Source organism: Erinaceus europaeus, chromosome X (assembly GCF_950295315.1).
Source record: "Erinaceus europaeus chromosome X, mEriEur2.1, whole genome shotgun sequence".
In the NCBI taxonomy this organism is placed as follows: Eukaryota; Metazoa; Chordata; class Mammalia; order Eulipotyphla; family Erinaceidae; genus Erinaceus; species Erinaceus europaeus.
In genome coordinates this window covers 112009439-112026173 of record NC_080185.1, presented here as the reverse complement: position 1 = coordinate 112026173, position 16735 = coordinate 112009439, and the positions used below count along the sequence as shown (strand labels likewise).

General features: G+C 38.0%; 1 protein-coding gene across 2 annotated transcripts in view; it reads left to right on the top strand.

The window, feature by feature from the left end:
* Nucleotides 1-16735, top strand: part of POLA1 (DNA polymerase alpha 1, catalytic subunit) — a 323415-nt gene that overhangs the window by 47897 nt on the left and 258783 nt on the right. For both annotated transcript variants that reach the window (XM_060182802.1, XM_060182803.1), the window contains exons 25-26: nt 2390-2539; nt 2907-3029. In XM_060182802.1, the coding sequence (XP_060038785.1) occupies nt 2390-2539; nt 2907-3029 (273 nt within the window). The remainder of the gene's footprint in view (nt 1-2389; nt 2540-2906; nt 3030-16735) is intronic.

Genomic DNA, 16735 nt, shown 5'->3' with positions numbered 1-16735 from the left:
CTGGCCCCATTAGTTGTAATCACAATTGTAGCTCCAGAGTACAAATATGATTGTTAATGGTAAGCCTTCCTTTGAGACTGGAGGGTAGTTTTACAGAGAAGGTGTTAGGTAGACATCCCTAACAGTAATGACTGCACTGTGTTAATAATATTCTTTGGATACTGTTCTTACCACAGTGTCAGTATTGTGCTAGTTACCACTATCTGCCACTCCCCACCCTGTTTGTGTTTATTCAAGCTTTGTAGTTTGCATTCTGAATATATAATGGAACTATTTCATAGTTGGAAGAGACTCTAGAGCTTTTTAGGAAATACTATATATGATTTTATTTATTTATTTATTATTGGACAGAGACAGAGAAATTGAGAGTTGAGGGGGAGATAGAGAGGAAAAGAGACAGAGAGACACCTGCAGCCCTGCTTCACCACTTGTGAAGCTTTCCCCCTGCAGGTGGGGCCAGGAGCTTGAACCTGGGTCCTTGTGCATGGTAATGTGTGCGCTTAACAAGGTGTGCTAACACCTGGCCCCTCCTATATACAATTTCTTAAGATGGAGACGCTGAGAGAGACAGTGAAAGAGCACAGCACTGAGACTTCCTTCAGTGATGGGTGACAAACATGTCAAAGTGATGCACTATCCAAGTGAGCTCTTTCACCGGCCTACTATATATAAATTTATAGATTCCACATCATTTTTCAGTGCAGTGTCTCACTCCTTCCTTGCAACAGCTAATGATGGAGCTGGACGTGGATTATATTTTTACTCCATCCAGATCCTTTCAGTTTACTTTTTTAAAAAAACAATTTATTTAATTATCTTTATTTATCTTTTGGATAGAGACAGCCAGAAACCAAGAGGGAACGGGGTGACAGAGAGGGAGAGAGACAGAGAGACACCTGCAGCCCTGCTTCACCGCTCACAAAGCTTTCCACCTGCAGGTGGGGACCAGGGACTTGAACCTGGGTCCTTGACTTGACATATTTTAAACCAAGAGGCTTATTTTAAATTTGGAACCTTTTAAAGGGCAAATGTACTTGGCTTTCTTTTTAGTAGCCTGTTAATAGTATTAATGGAGACTTGAGAAAGATGGTTTAATGTTTTCTTCCCTTTTTCTTGCTATAAATTTAAATGTGAGAAGACTGCTGGTTGCTTTTCTAAAAATGTTGCTATTCTTCCATTATTGCAAAGCAATTTATAGATAAAAGGCACTATATAAATACTAAGGAATATATGTATTAATTTTTAGAAATATCCTGTCCTATTAAAATATGTGCTTCAAATTCTTTGCTGCTCAGTTCTTTTATTTACTTATTATTATTTTATTTTTATGTATGTATGTATGTATGTATGTATGTATGTATGTATGTATGTATTTACCAGAGCATTGCTTAGCTCTGGCTTATGGTGGTGCTAGGGATTGAACGTGATACTTTGGAGCTTTTGGCATGAGAGTCTCTTTGCATAACCATTATGCTATCTACCTTCACCTTCAATTTCTTAAAATAAATAATTTAGTATTTAGATATACTTTTTAAGGCAGAGACTAAAAGAGGCCATAGCTTAAAAATTCTATAGAATTTTTTTGGTAGTACACAAAACTTTTTAAAAATGTAATTAATTAATTTATTTTCCCTTTTGTTGCCCTTGTTTTTTATTGTTGTTGTAGTTATTATTGTTATTGATGTCATCATTGTTAGATAGGACAGAGAGAAATGGAGAGAGGAGGGGAAGACAGAGGGGGAGAGAAAATCACCTGCAGACCTGTTTTACCACGTGTGAAGTGACTCCTCTGCAGGTGGGAAGCCGAGGGCTTGAACAGGGATCCTTCTGCTTGTCCTTGCGCTTTGTGCCACATGCGCTTAATCCACTGCACTACCACCTGACTCCCCAAACTTTTTTTTAAAAAGTAGTTTTTCATGATGTCAGAGGAGGACCTAGTGGGGGTTGATTGTTATGTGGAAAACCAGGACATGTTGTGCATGTACAAACTATTATATTTTACTGTTAACTGTAAACCATTAATCCCCCAATAAAGAAATTAAAGGAAAAAAGTAGTTTTAGTTGCTGTTGTATGTTTTTCAAATCTCTGACACCTCTGTTACTGTTTTCACTAATTATTTTAAAAATTAATTTACCTAGATATGTTTCAGGGAGGAGAGGAGCACGTGTGGAAATGACAGGCTGATAGAATTTGAGGGGAAGACGTATAGTATGGAATTGTTCTGTAATCCTCTCAGATCTTCTCTCACCATCTGTGTATTGTTGATCTTATCCAAAAAATTAACTTTAAAAAATGGGATCATAGGGTAAAATTCTCACAAAATAATACTTACAAAATATATTTCACAAATGGTTGATATGTCTGAAATTTCTGTTGTGTAATCATCAGGATGAAGAACAAGAACAGATCCCTGAGCTGCCAGATCCAGGCTTAGAAATGGGCATTTTACCCAGGGAAATCCGCAAACTGGTAGAGAGGAGAAAGCAAGTTAAACTGCTAATGAAGCAGCAAGATTTAAATCCAGATCTTGTTCTTCAGGTATGTTTTTTTTTTTTTTTTTACTAGGAGATATCTGAGTCACAGTCTCAGCTTCTAGAATCTGATTATCTAAAAGCAATTTATGTATGATGCTGGGGGCAATGGCATATGCTCATCTTACGTTTGTGGATAAGAAATCATTTGTAAACATGAAAATGTCGCAGAATGCAATGTCCCTCTGGAACCTTTGTTTATTTGTGTTTAGGGTATCAGGGATTCAGATCTGGGTTGATGGGCCCAGTGTGTGTGTAAGAGTTCCTTTTTTCTGGGATACTGAGGATTTTTTCACTGTCGTGATCTAGATAAACGTGATGTAATGCTTGAACATTTGAAAATGTTTGTTTTTTGTTCCTTGTGTGGCCTGCAGTATGACATTCGACAGAAGGCTTTGAAACTTACAGCAAATAGTATGTATGGCTGCCTGGGATTTTCCTACAGCAGATTTTATGCCAAGCCTCTGGCCGCTTTGGTGACATACAAGGGAAGAGAGGTAAATAGTTTAACAATTATGTCTCTGAAAATGATAATATTGTGACTATACACTTTAGAGTGTGAGAAAACCACCTTTGTTAACCTAGCTATTCAGCTTCAGATCCCCCTTTTCTTTCCTTTTTTTGTTTAGTGTATGCATGTGTTAATGGTTTACAGTACAGTTGATGTCACAGAAGTACAACCTCTCCCCATGATAGGTGCCTAGGTGTTTGGGAGACACTTATCCCACCCCCCCACCCCCGACCTAGCCCTGTCCCTTATACACCAGGACTCCATTCTCCATTGTCCCTTCGTCCCATCCCTTTTCCTCCTTCCCCATAATTATTTGCTTTGGTGTAACCTAAGGTTTCACTTTAGGTTTTCCCTGACTATCTTTTTTTAAGTTCTACCTATGAATGAGATCATTTTGTATTGATCTTTCTCTTTCTGACTTAGCTGACTCAGTATAATACCTTCAAGAGCTGACCAAGGTACTGCAAGGAAATGACCACGTATTTTTAATAGCTGTATAGTATTCCATTGTGTATGTACTCCAACTTTCTTAGCCACTCATCTATCATTGGCATCTGGGTTACTTCCAAGTTTGGACTCTTACAACTGTGCTGATATAAATATAGGTGTAATTGTTCTTTTTGGATAGGGCTCTTTGTTTTCCCTGGGTAAATCCCTAGGAAAGGGATTACTGCGTCATAAGGTAGGTCCATTTCTATTGTTCTGATGAATCTCCAGACTTTTTCCCTTAGGGATTGGATTTGCATTCCCACTACCAATGTGCCTCTCCAGCAGTTGGTGTTTCTGTCTTTTCTAATGTCTTTTTTTATTTGTATTTCCCTTTTCACATGTAACTGAGGATTTTTTTCATATCCCTGTTGGCCCTTTGCGTATCTTCTTGGGGGAAGATTTTGCCCATATCCTCCCCCAATTTTTCAATGGCATTATTTGTATTGTTGAGCATGGTGAGTTCTTTGTGTATTTTGGTTATTAACCCTTTGTTTGATGTATGACACATAAAGATTTTCTCCCACTCCGTGGAGAGTTTCTGTTATTGTGGTGATTCCTTTTTGCTGATCAGAAGCTTTTCAGTTTAATGTAGTCCCATTGGTTTTGGTTGTAGTTTTCCTTGCAGTTGAATTTGAATCAATGAGAATGTTGAAAACACTAAAATGGAAGAGAGTTCTGCCAATGCTTTCCTCCAAATATTTGATGGTTTCTGGCCTAATGTCTAAATCTTTGATCCACTTGAAATTGATTTTTTTTTATGGTGAGATATAGTAGTCCAGTTACATTCTTCTGCAAGTTTCAACACCATTTTCTCAACACCATTTGTAAAAGAGACCCTTCTTCAGTAGATGTTTTTGGCTCCCTTATCAAAAATTAACTGTCCATAAGTGTGGAGGCTGATTTCTGTGCTCTCAGTTTTTTCCATTGGTCCTTGTGTCTATTTTGGTTCCAGTACCAAGCAGTTTTGATTATAGTGGCTCTGTAGTAGGTTTTAAGGCCAGCAATACCCCTTTAAAAATATTTATTCCCTTTTTGTTGCCCTTGTTTTTATAGTTGTAGTTATTGTTGTTGTTATTGATGTCGTGGACATCAATAACAGAGAGAACTGGAGAGAGAAGGGGAAGATGGGCGGGGTAGTGGGGGGGGGAGAAAGACACCTGCAGACCTGCTCCACTGTTTGTGAAGCCACTCTCTTGCAGGTGGGGAGCCGGGGGCTTGAACTGGGATGCTTACCCCTGTCCTTGCGCTTTGCACCATGTGCACTTAACCCGCTGCACTACCTACTGACTCCCAGTAACCTTTTTCTTAAAGTAAATTTGAGACATAATTTTTTATTTTTATTTTTTAAGTAATTTATTTATTCATGAGGAAGGTAGGAAGAGAGAGAGAAAGAATCAGACATCACTCTGGTACATGTGCTGCCGGGGGTTGAACTCGGGACCTCATGCTTGAGAATCCAGTGCTTTATTTACTGCACCACCTCCCGGAACACAGACAGATAATTTTTTCAATAAGAATATATTCACTCATTTGTTCATTCTTTTACCCATTAAATATTTGTGTTTTTATTAAAGATTAATTTCTGACAGGAGTCAGCTGGATTTTTTGCTGATAGATTGAACTGGAGTGAAAGCAAAATACATCAAGAATACTTCTCATTTTGTCTTACAGCTGGCTAGCTAGTGGACCCATTTACTAAGGTGAGGAAGTCTAGGTGAGAGGCCTTAAGAGTTTTGTCTTGGGGAGTTGGGCCGTAGTGCAGCAGGTTAAGCGCTCTTGGCACAAAGCGCAAGGACCCGTGTAAGTATCCTGGTTCAAGCTCCCTGCTCCCCACCTGCATGGGACTTGCTTCACAAGTGGTGAAGCAGGTCTGCAGGTGTCTCTCTTTCTCTCCCCCTCTGTCTTCCCCTCTTCTCTCCATTTCTCTCTGTCCTATCCAACAACGACGATGACAACAATAATAACTACAGTAATAACAAGGGCAACAAAAGGGAATAAATAAATATTTTTTTAAAAAAGATTTTTATCTTGGGTGTATTGCTTTTGAAACATGTAATAAATCTGAAGGCTTTTTAATTAGCCAGTTGGATGTAGAAGTCCCAGTTCTAGGAATATGTTGGTATTCACTCTGTATTGAGTTACTGACTTTAGAAACATGGGTCAGGTGCCAGATTTGAAGCACTTGTCACTTTGTTTCATCTGCTTTACTACCATATGTATGATTTTTCTTAATTGTGAAAGGATAGTTATGTTAAATATTAATTTCATTTAATATTAGTAAACTATTGATTATTAGTGGATTTAAGACTACTCAGTTGTAAGGAGGTGGTTAATGGACAGAATACTTATATTCTATATCTAGAATATTCTAGAGTATGGGTTGACAATTTATAACCCATGGGCCAAATGTTGCCTGCTATTTATTTTTTAAAATCAGAACACTGCACAGCTCTGAACTGCGGTGGTATGGTGGATTGAACCTGGGAATTCAGAGCCTGAGGCATGAAAGTGTTTTTTTTTTTTAATTTTTCTTCATAGTTGTTTTGTTATCTCCTCTGCCCCCTACCATCTGTTTTTGTATGTAAGGTTTTATTGGAATAGTCATGTTCATTCATGTATTGTCTGTGACAGCAGAGTTGAATAGTCAAACTTGAGACTGGCATGTCCCAAAAGCCTAAACAATTTTTTGAGCCCCTTTCAGAAGAGTATTTTACTGATCACTGTTTTACAGTCAGATCAGTGCTGTCCAATAGAAGTTGGAGTTGTTGAAAATGTTCTGTATTTACAATAGCAAAATGACTAGCAAGTACTTGATATCTAGTTAGTGCCAACTTATGAGAGGAACTGAATTTTGAGTTTTATTTAATTATAGTTAAAATAAACAGAACTTTATATAGCCATATACAGATCTAGCTCCATGAAACAAACAGTATTTAGAGGTACCTATGTGTTGGCAGCCCTAACTCACTGAAGTGGTTTAGAGCACAGATTAAGAGGGAAGGCATGTTTTTTTTTTAAACTGACATTTTAAAAAAATCTTTATTTATTTATTGGATAGACACAGCCAGAAACTGAGAGGGAAGGGGGTGATAGGGAGAGAGACAGAGGGACACCTGCAGCACTGCTTCACCACTCGCGAAGCTTTTCCCCTGCAGGTGGGGACCAGGGACTCGAACCTGGGTCCTTGTGCACTGTAACATGTGCACTCAACCAGGTTCACCACCACCCGGCCCCACAAGATGTGTTGAGTACCAGCAATCTGTAAGAAGCTTTCGGATGCAGTATTTTATGAAAACGCTTCACCTGTCCTTTGATCTGTTAATAGTATTCCCGTTATGCTGATGAAGACCCAGAGATGAGAAGTATAATGACTGTTTGGAATTGGATGGAACCCATAGCTTTCTGATTGTAAGGCTTTTACTCTAGCAAGGCTGTCTGCCCCATCTTGGGATCTCTTTCTTAAATGTTTCTCCTTTGTAATCTACTTCTTACTCCTAGAGGATCATCTTTACTGATACTCAACTTAAAATAGACACCTTTTATTCCATGAGAAGATAGAAGTGTTTTAGGAGCAAGTTGAAGTGAGAGAAGGATGTTCTCAGTTCTTAGACTAAGTTTATTTTAAAATTATTTAAATTTTATTTCTGTATATGTATCCAGTGGCTTCTGATAGAATACCATCTTATTTTTGTATTAGGAAATGCATTCGCTATGCCCCAACTGGGTGATAATACATGGGTTGACTATTGAGATTGGATCAAGGTTACTCTTAAGTTTCTCATGAGAGGCAATAGTTGACAATTTACTCCCTTGGAGAGTGCCTCTTGCTGTTGGGAAATCCCTGTTGTTACATTTTCTGCATTGGCTCTGAAATCCACAAGCTTAAAAGGGCACTGTTGATAATGATAAGCCCCAAATATGTCCAATGATCTCCCCTACTCCCCTAGTCCATTGTATTTTAAGGGCAATATTTTCTTTTTGCTGGAGTTTTTTTTTAGGAAGTTGAAACTCAATTTTTAAAAATATAACTAATATATCTTAAATAAACGGACTATAGAAGTCTCCTGTTTTCCTCACTTTAAGAAAGAGTTTTAGACATATACAAATCTGATTTAAATTTTTGGTTTCTACTTTTCTGTTGTCTCTTTCCCTTTTGCTTCTTCCCACAAATAATAAATACAACTGTGGAAAATGACTCTTTAAAGTAGGAATTTAATGGGAAATAATAATTACACAGTTGTTCCCTGGTTATCTTATTCCAGAAGATTCAAAGCCACCTACGAAATTATGTCCTAAAATAAAAATGATTACCTAGATACTGCTGATGATCAATAGCACTGCTAGATTGAATCATTCTTTTTTTTTTTTTTTTTGCTTGCAGGGTTATCGCTGGGACTCGGTGCTGGCGCTCTGAGTTCAACACTCCTGGTGGCCATTTTCCCATTTTATTGGATAGGACAGAGAGAAATTGAGAGAGGAGGGGGAGATCGAAAGAGAGAGAGGGAGAGAAAGACACCTGCAGACCTGCTTCACTGCTTGTGAAGTGACCCCCCTGCAAGTTGGGAGCTGGGGGCTCAAACCTGGATCGTTGTGCAGTTCCTCATGCTTCTTACTATGTGCACTTAATGTGGTGCGCCACCGCCTGATTCCCTAATTGAATTATTCTTTGCATTAATCTATCTTTGGGTTTACTAACATTTTTAATATATAAATAATGCTAAGCCTTGTGATTTCGTGCATCTCTTGATTATTAATGAAGTAGGAGGAATGAAATGTAAAGTGAGAGTCAGTTTGCTTAGATTTGTAATTTACCAGTTTGGTATTTTTTGGTAACAGTGTAGGATGGGCAAAGGAATTGTGGGACACATTAGAGTAAGGTTCAAGTGTAATTAATGAGGAGATGTGGTAGCGCCTTATTTGAGAGATTATATAGCTTTGCATTTGAATATAGATTACAGTTTGAGGAGACCTGGGAACCCCTTTCCTTTTTAACTTTAAGTTTATTTTGTGTGTGCTCTGTTTTGTTGGAATCATGAAGGTTTGGCTTTGGTGACCTAATAATTTATGTGATCAAATGTATTATGGCTGCTAGAATACTAAAGAGTAATTACTAATTGTACTTTTAAAAATGGGCCTATAATAAAAATGCTAATATTTGTGCCAAATGGACATCACTATTGCCTTTTTCCCAGGTGTGATCTTTCACACTTAAATTCTGTGCATTTTTTAGAGAGAGTAGTGATACAGAGAGGGAGAGAGAGAGGGAGAGAGAGACAGAGACAGAGACTAAACCACTAAAGCTTCCTTTAATGTGATGGGGGTTGGATTTGGACCTGTGTTGCATACATGTGAAAGTTGTACACTATTCAATTGAGCTATTTCACTATCCCAAAAGTCTGTGACTCTTAATTGCTCAATGGTATTTAGTTAATGGTTTAGGAATTGCCTGAGACTTCTTACAGTGTGCAATTTATTTAGAAGTAAGCCACTATTTACAGAGTAGTATAGAATCTTAGTTTACAGACACTGAAAGCTAAGCCTATATAAATACCATTTGGTATTGTATTTATGTTTATTCTCAACATAGTGTAAGGAGACCTAATAAAGATACTAGGAAAGGTGTTGTTAAATGGACATGTACTTTTAACAGACTTGGTTGTCAAGTTACTGGTGTGGTAATTGAAGTGATTGTTCACTAGATGGCGATAGACACCCTGTGATCATTAATCAATTAAGAATTTTATTCTGTGAACAATGGTGAAGGCCATTTAGTTTCACAGATGTGTCCACATTTTTGAGTTTTATTAATTTTTGGAACTATTAAAGACTAAACCTGGACCAAAAGATTGTAATAGTCTGATCTGTTTAGTGTTTTTAAACGATGGCTTTTAAATTATACATTTTACTGATAAGAATAGTAATTCAGATAGCAAACTAATTCTTCTATCAAATAGTTAAATTCACACCTCTGGCCATGACTCCCTCAGTTACAGTATCAGAGTGTTGAAATGATCTTGATGTGTAATTTTGCCTCTGAATTTTTTTGCTTTTTATTTTTTGAGGGCTTTAAATTTACTTCATACTTAATAAGCATACTTATTGCATAATCCTTAGTATAATGGTAATATTTGTCTTTATGGAATAATTACTACTTATTGATGCTGGTATTATTTTATTTCTCCACTCTGTTATTTCTGTACCCTTGAGAAAACGATTTTGGTCTAGATTTCCGATTGCATTTTAAAGAGACTGTATGCTCTACTGTTTGGGTGTAGATCCCATGCATTTTTATTTTCACACCCAGTAGTCTGAAATGAGTCTTTGCCTCCCTGTTTGCCAACCAGTTGTATACCGCCTAAATTTCACTTGTGTGCGGAACTGAAATTTGTGTGTTTAGGAAATGTATCCAAATCACTGCATGAAAATGACCAGCCTTCCTATGAGACTCCAGAGCAGAGGGCTTTAGCCTTTGTTGGTGTCAGTGGCTATGAGAAATGGATGGGAATGGATAATCTTATAATTAAATTTTAAATGAGATGGTCATTTTTGTCTGGAAATCAGCAAAAATGTCAGATTTCCAATGCTTTTACTTAGAAGAAGGCTAGTTCCTTAGAAATTTAAATGCAACATGATATTGTAGAGACAACTGAAGGACTTTTTCTCCTCATCTTTTTTCTCTTTTCCTCAGACATAGCTACACTCTTAGGGTTGGTTTTATTCTTTCGTCTGTTTTTTTTTAATAGCATATATTTGTACCTCTGCATGTGGAACATTAAGGGTTTTTACATACATTTTTGCAGTTTATTAAAAATGTGAAACGAAGTATTCTGTACCTCACATTAAAATATATCTTTATTGATAAAGCTTTGTGTTTGAATTATATCCATTTAGAGATATTTTTAGATTTGATTTATTTGTATATTGTATAGCACTTTAATGAATATAGTGCAATATTTTCATTCCCCCACTGTTTGTGTTTTTAGGTTTCCATGTTTTCACTTTTTTTCTTCATTTGTTGCTATTACAATTTGCTATATGAAATAGGACCACAAGTCTAAAACTTTCTCTAGTGTATTGCTAGGGATGGGCTTTGTACATGGACAAGCAATATACGACATTTGCTTGATGAGAACACTTATAGTCAGCGGTTTAAAATCTTTAATGTAGTGATGGAGATTGAATTTAGGGTCTCACACAAGACCTCTATTGCTGTGCTACATCCCTGGACCAGTTTTTTTTTAAGCATTGCTCCACCATACATGGACAGCCATACAGTTGTCTTTTGTATTTGCATTGTGGTGCCAGAGATTGATTCCAGAGCCGCATGCATGCAAAACAGGTGCTCTACTGCCCATGGAGTTCTAGTCATTGTGTTTTTGTTGCTCTCATGTGGTACCCAGGGATTTACATGTGCAGAGCAGGAGCTCCATCACTAAGCCATTGAGCTTAATTAAAAGCTTTTAATTTATCAGAGCAAGAAACTTCTTTCATGTAGCTGAAGTCATACTTAACTAGAGTCACAAAGCATGAAAGCACTCACTCACTTTCAGCACTAGAGGTTGAAGATAATTGGAAATGATTTTGACATATACTTTTGCCTCTTTGAATTTTTTTTACTGAAGGGTTATTAATTTAGTGTATCTTTGTAAGCATAAGCATTGCATAAGTCTTCGTGCCACATAGCCTTGTCAGCACTTGTTATTGTCAGAATTAAAATTTTTTGTCAGTCTCATGAGTATGCACTGATATATCACTATAATATCAATTTGCATTTCCCTGAGAATTAGTTGAGCATCTTTTCCATGTGTTTTTTTTTCTTCCACCACCAGAGTTATTGCTGGGGCTCAGTGATAGCTCTATGAATCTACTTCTCCTAGTGGCCATTTTTTCCTTTTCTTTTTTCCTATTTTTTAAAAAATTGCTATTATTTATTTACTTATTTTTTATATATTTACCAGAACATTTCTTAGCTATGCCTTATGGTGGTATGGGGGATTGAACCTGGGACTTCAGAGCCTGAGGCATGAGAATATCTTTGTATAACCATTCATGCTATCTCCCCCTGACCTTTTTTCTATTTTTTACTGGCTAGGCCAGAGAGAAATTGAGAGTGGAGGGGGAAATAGAGAGGGAGAGGCAAGAGACACCCGCAGATCTACTTTGCCACTTGTGAAGCATCCCCCTCACATTGAGGAGCTGGGTCCTCAAGGTAACATATGCACTTATCACCCAGCCCCGTCCATGTGTTTTAACTCTTTGGTTTTCTTTGGTGATTTGCCATAATATATGCATAGTTTTGTCCTATTTCATTGGATTGTATGTCTCTTTGTGTTTCCTTTCTTTTTCTTTATATTTTAAAATTTTAAAAAATATTTATAAAATGAAAATATTGACAAGACTGTAGGATAGGGGTACAATTCCACACAGTCCCTACCCTCCGAAGTCTGTATCCCATCCCCTCCCTTGATAGCTTCCCTATTCTTTATCTCTCTGGGAGTGTGGACCCAGGGTTATTATGTGGTACAGGAGGTGGAAGGTCTGGCTTCTGTAATTGCTGCCCTGCTAAACATGGGCCTTGGCTCTTTGTGTTTCCTCTAGGGATAAAAAAGGTGATTTTTTTTTTCAATTTGAGTTGCAAATATCTTTGAACTTATTTTTCACTTTTATTTGTGAAGTCCTTTGTTCAACTGCTGAGCTGTTTCCCTGGTATATGAAATCTTTCCCTCTATTCTTTTTCATTTTTCTTAGGTCCTTAATACTTCTGGAGATTTTCCATAGGGATGGCATAAGTTAAGAATCTGATTGTATTTGTCTTCTTGTTACCTGGTGAAATTGCTGATCCTGTTCCTCTTGTCTGTAGGTTGAGGGGGCTAGCTGCTGTCCACTGTCTTTTTACCAGAGCACTACTCAACTCTGGCTAATAGTGGTGCTAGGCATTGAACCTGGGACATCAAAGCCTCAGCCACTAAAGATTTTTTTACATGACTATTATGCTATCTCCCCATCCACCCACTGCTTGTTTTTCAAAAGTAAAATTTTGAGGGCCTTCATCAGTAGTTGTCATAGAGACTGAATGGCCTGCAAAGCCTGAAATATGTACTTTTGACCCTTTAAAGAAAAAAATTGATGGACTTCTGATCTAAGAGTCATCTGTAAGTGAAAAGTTACTCTTTTCTAATAGTCACATAGGTGACATGAAGAAACTACACTAAGGAAGAAGGAAAACAATTTTTGGACATTTGAAAAAATAAAATTTTGAGGACTGTCTTTATACACACACGTTTTCTTAGACTGTTATAAGAGCACTTCACTCAACTAAAGTAGAACAAAGGGAAGGACTTCGAATCTGTTGAAGTTGTATGTAACACTTCTGTGTCCATACAGATGGTGCTTTTGTGGGAGAGGAGGACACACAGCACTTAAGGGTATCTCAAAAGGGGGCCGTGATGCAAAAATGTCCTAGGTTTTCTACTTCTTTCGTTTCTTTGACTTCTCCTGTAGGTTGAAGGGAAACATTTACCTTAAAAATGTATACTTCTGTCACCTAAAACATGACAATGTGAAGAACTTTCTTGCCAGACAGACCCATGGAAATTGTGTGGGTGGTAGGAGGGAAGAGTTCTAATTCTGTCTCCAGATTTTAATAGCCACCATTAAGACTACTTTTAACTTCAGCTGACCTACTAACATTTCAAAATTTTTTTTTAATATAACAGAATTTTTAAGGCTAAAAGAAGGTTTAATCTATTTTGGCAGAATATATTTTATGTTAAGAAACAGTAGTTTTTGTTCAGTGATCACAGATAACTTGTCACCTTTGAATTTGTATACATTATAAAATTCTAAGAAAAACTTTATTGATGTGTTTTCAGGGCTATTTGGGTTCTAAAATTTTTGCAGTTCTTTAGACTGACATGCCATTCAGCTTTGTTAATTTAAATACTAATTCAGAAGGACTGAGGAAATTATTTATAGTAGAAATAGTTATTTTTATAGTTTTTTTGCCATCAAGGCTTCACACTCGTACAGTTCCTATTTTTTCTCTCTTTCCAGATATAGGGTAACAGGAAGAGAGGTAGAGAGAAATAGGAGAGGAGAGATACCCCATCACTGTTCAGCATTCATGAGGTTCCCCCTTTGCATTATGCCCCCATTTTTTTTTCACCTGCAGACTTGCTTCACTGCTTGTGAAGTGAGCCCCCTGCAGGTGGGGAGCTGGGGGCTCAAACCCAGATTTTGCGCTGGTCCTTGTGCTTGGCGCACTTAACCTGCAGCGCTACTGCCCGGTCCCACCCCCAATTTTTTTTTTAATCATTGAGTGTTTGGTGCCTGCAGCTCCACCATTCCCAGTAGTCTCCCCCCCTCCTCCTGCCCTTTCCTCTGGATCAAGGGTGGGGAACCTTTTTTTTCTCCCAAGGCCTACTTGGATATTTCTAACATCATTTGTGTGCCATATAAACATTGACTTAAAATTAGCTCTTAATGCTGCTATAAAGAAAGTTCTAGGGGGTTGGTCAGTGGCATACCCGGTTTAATGCACATGTTACCATGCTCTAGGACCTGTATTCAAGCCCCTGGTCCCACCTGTAGGGGGAAGCTTCATGAATGATGAAGCAGGGCTCCCAGTGTCTCACTGTTTCTCTCTCCTAAGTTTTTATCTGTTCTTTCAGATAAAAATAAATAGAAAAATTCAAAGTAAAAATTCTAGATTTATTGAATTTCAATTCCTACTCCTGCTCTAGATAGAGCGTGAGAGAGAGAGATAGATAAAGGAAACACTGGATTACCACTCTACTGCTTGTGACACTTCCTCTTCATGTTGTCACTCCTATATAATGACCCAGAACTTGAACCCTGGTCTTTGTACATGGTAATTTGTGCATTGTACTGGTGGAGCCATCTGCTCTACCCCCAGCACTCACATGTTGTGACCAGGGGCTTGAGCCTGGGTCTCCATACACAGTAAAGTGTTCACTCTACTTCATGAGCTATCTATCACATTCTGAATTCTTTTTTTTTTAACTTGGCACCAGAAATTATCAGTACATGTACACTATAGCTGAGTGACCTCTAGGCCTGATTTTCTAGTCTTTATTTGTTAGAGTGAGTGAGGATACCACAACCCTTTCCCACCACCATCTTGAAGCTCCCCAAGGTCTTGTACATAGTGCTCCTAGCTTGAATCCACAGTTTTGTTTGTGGTAAGGACTACATTCCACCTGGAAAGCTATCACATGGTTTCAAATAATTTTAGAGACTAGTTTTTTTATATAACCTTAAATTCTATAGGAATACCTATTACCAGTCAAGTAAGTGGCATTCTAGTAGCGGATCTTATATTGATGAATTTCATCTAAGGAGCACTGCATTTATTCATTTGTTTCTATTCTTTCTGAAAATTGATAAAAGTAATGCTGGTAAATGTAAGGATAAGAAGAGGAGTCACTAATTTAGAAACATCCTGTGGAAGGTCAATTCAAATTATGATAATTTAGACTTTAGTAGTTTGTGAGAGCATGGTGAAAAAATGTTAATACGGCATTCATTTGTAAAGATTGATAGGTGTATTGTGCTTTGGCCTACTTTGATTTACTCTCTATACTTGAAAACACTGATACAATATTTTCCTCAAGATAACTGTAATTTAGACTTAAAATAAATTCAGAATCAACTTAACCTTTTAATCACTTTTAACTAAATTTAATTTTATTAGTGATTTAATATTGATTTACGAAATTATGAGATAACTGGTGTATAATTCCATACCACTAAAGTTCTGCGTCCCCATTCCTTCCACCAGAAACAATAGTAGTTCTTCCAAGGTCACAGATAAGGTCTGACTGCTATTTTTACAACTGTCTATATTTATATACATTTGCCCATTTTTCCTATGGTCCTTCCTTCTTGTCCCTTTTAAGTCACAGTTACACCCATCACTACCTCAGAATGTCCTTTCTACTTTCCTTTTTTCTCTGAGTCCTGATGGAATTAGAGTTCAGAGCCTTTTGGTCATCCTCCCCCAACATTTCTACCCCTCTGGAGGTAGGGACCAGCATTCTTTTGGGGTTTCAGAAGGTGGGAGATCTGGCTTCTGTAATTACTTCTCTGCTGGACATGGACATTGGCTGGTCGATCCATACCCTCAGCTGTCTTCTATCTTTCCCTAGTGGGTTAGGGTTCTGGAGAGGTGAGATTTCCAGGACACATTGGTTGCCCACCCAGGGAAGTCAGGATGGAATCATAGTATTTTTATCTTTTTAAGATGTGGTTCTGGAAGCAATGAACCTGGGGTCTTGTGTATGCATTCTGTCACCACCAAGTGATGAGGAAGAACACCACAATAACCCTCCACTCTACATGAAGTTCCCCCAGTGCCATCCATGGTGCTCCTATATGGTGTTGGGGCTCAAATTCAGGGATCCGTGCATGGTATTGTATGGGCTGTCTTGGATAAGCTATCTTCCTGTCCCAGTCTTATTCTTCTGACTAGTTGGAAACTAGCACCTCTACGCCTGGATGTGCTCTCAGGTTTTGGACATTAAGAAGGACAAAGGTTCTTTGCAGCTAGAGGTACCTGGGAAGAGAGATGAGGTCAGATCCTGCCTATGAAACAAGCTGGGGTCTGTGAGTGAGCATCAGAGAGGAAAGCTTCAGCATGAGGCATTTGCATTCTTCTTTGGCTTTCTCCTTTCTACTTCCTGAAATTGTGGGGTGGTTGCCTCATCTTTGCTTTACCCAAGCACTGGGGAATGTAGGGAGGGGCCTGTCTACTCTGATAATACTAATACTGATTTGTCAAGAAGGCATGTTCAGCATTCCTCCTACACACACCCTCTGCCCTCACAGTGGCAGTAGTAGTAATAGCAGGTGGTCCTGGTACCACGGTGCTGACCTTTTATCTTTCAGAAGCTTTTCAGCACTAACCTTCAGAGTACCCAGATTTATTAAGAAAGGAAGAATATCCTTAATATCAATCTGAAGTACTGCCTTTGGGGAGATGACAAAATTATTCAAGGTGTGCTTCTGGTTGACCTGCATCTTCATTTCCTCTGCTTACTATACTTGAGCGCCAGAAGGTAGAGGTGAAATGGACTGAGAATGAAAAGACGTGATGGCATGGAATTCCTTCCTTGTTGGTTCTTCTTAACATCCACTTACAATTAAACCAGTCTTTGGACAGTTTTTTTTTTTCCTTTTAGAGAG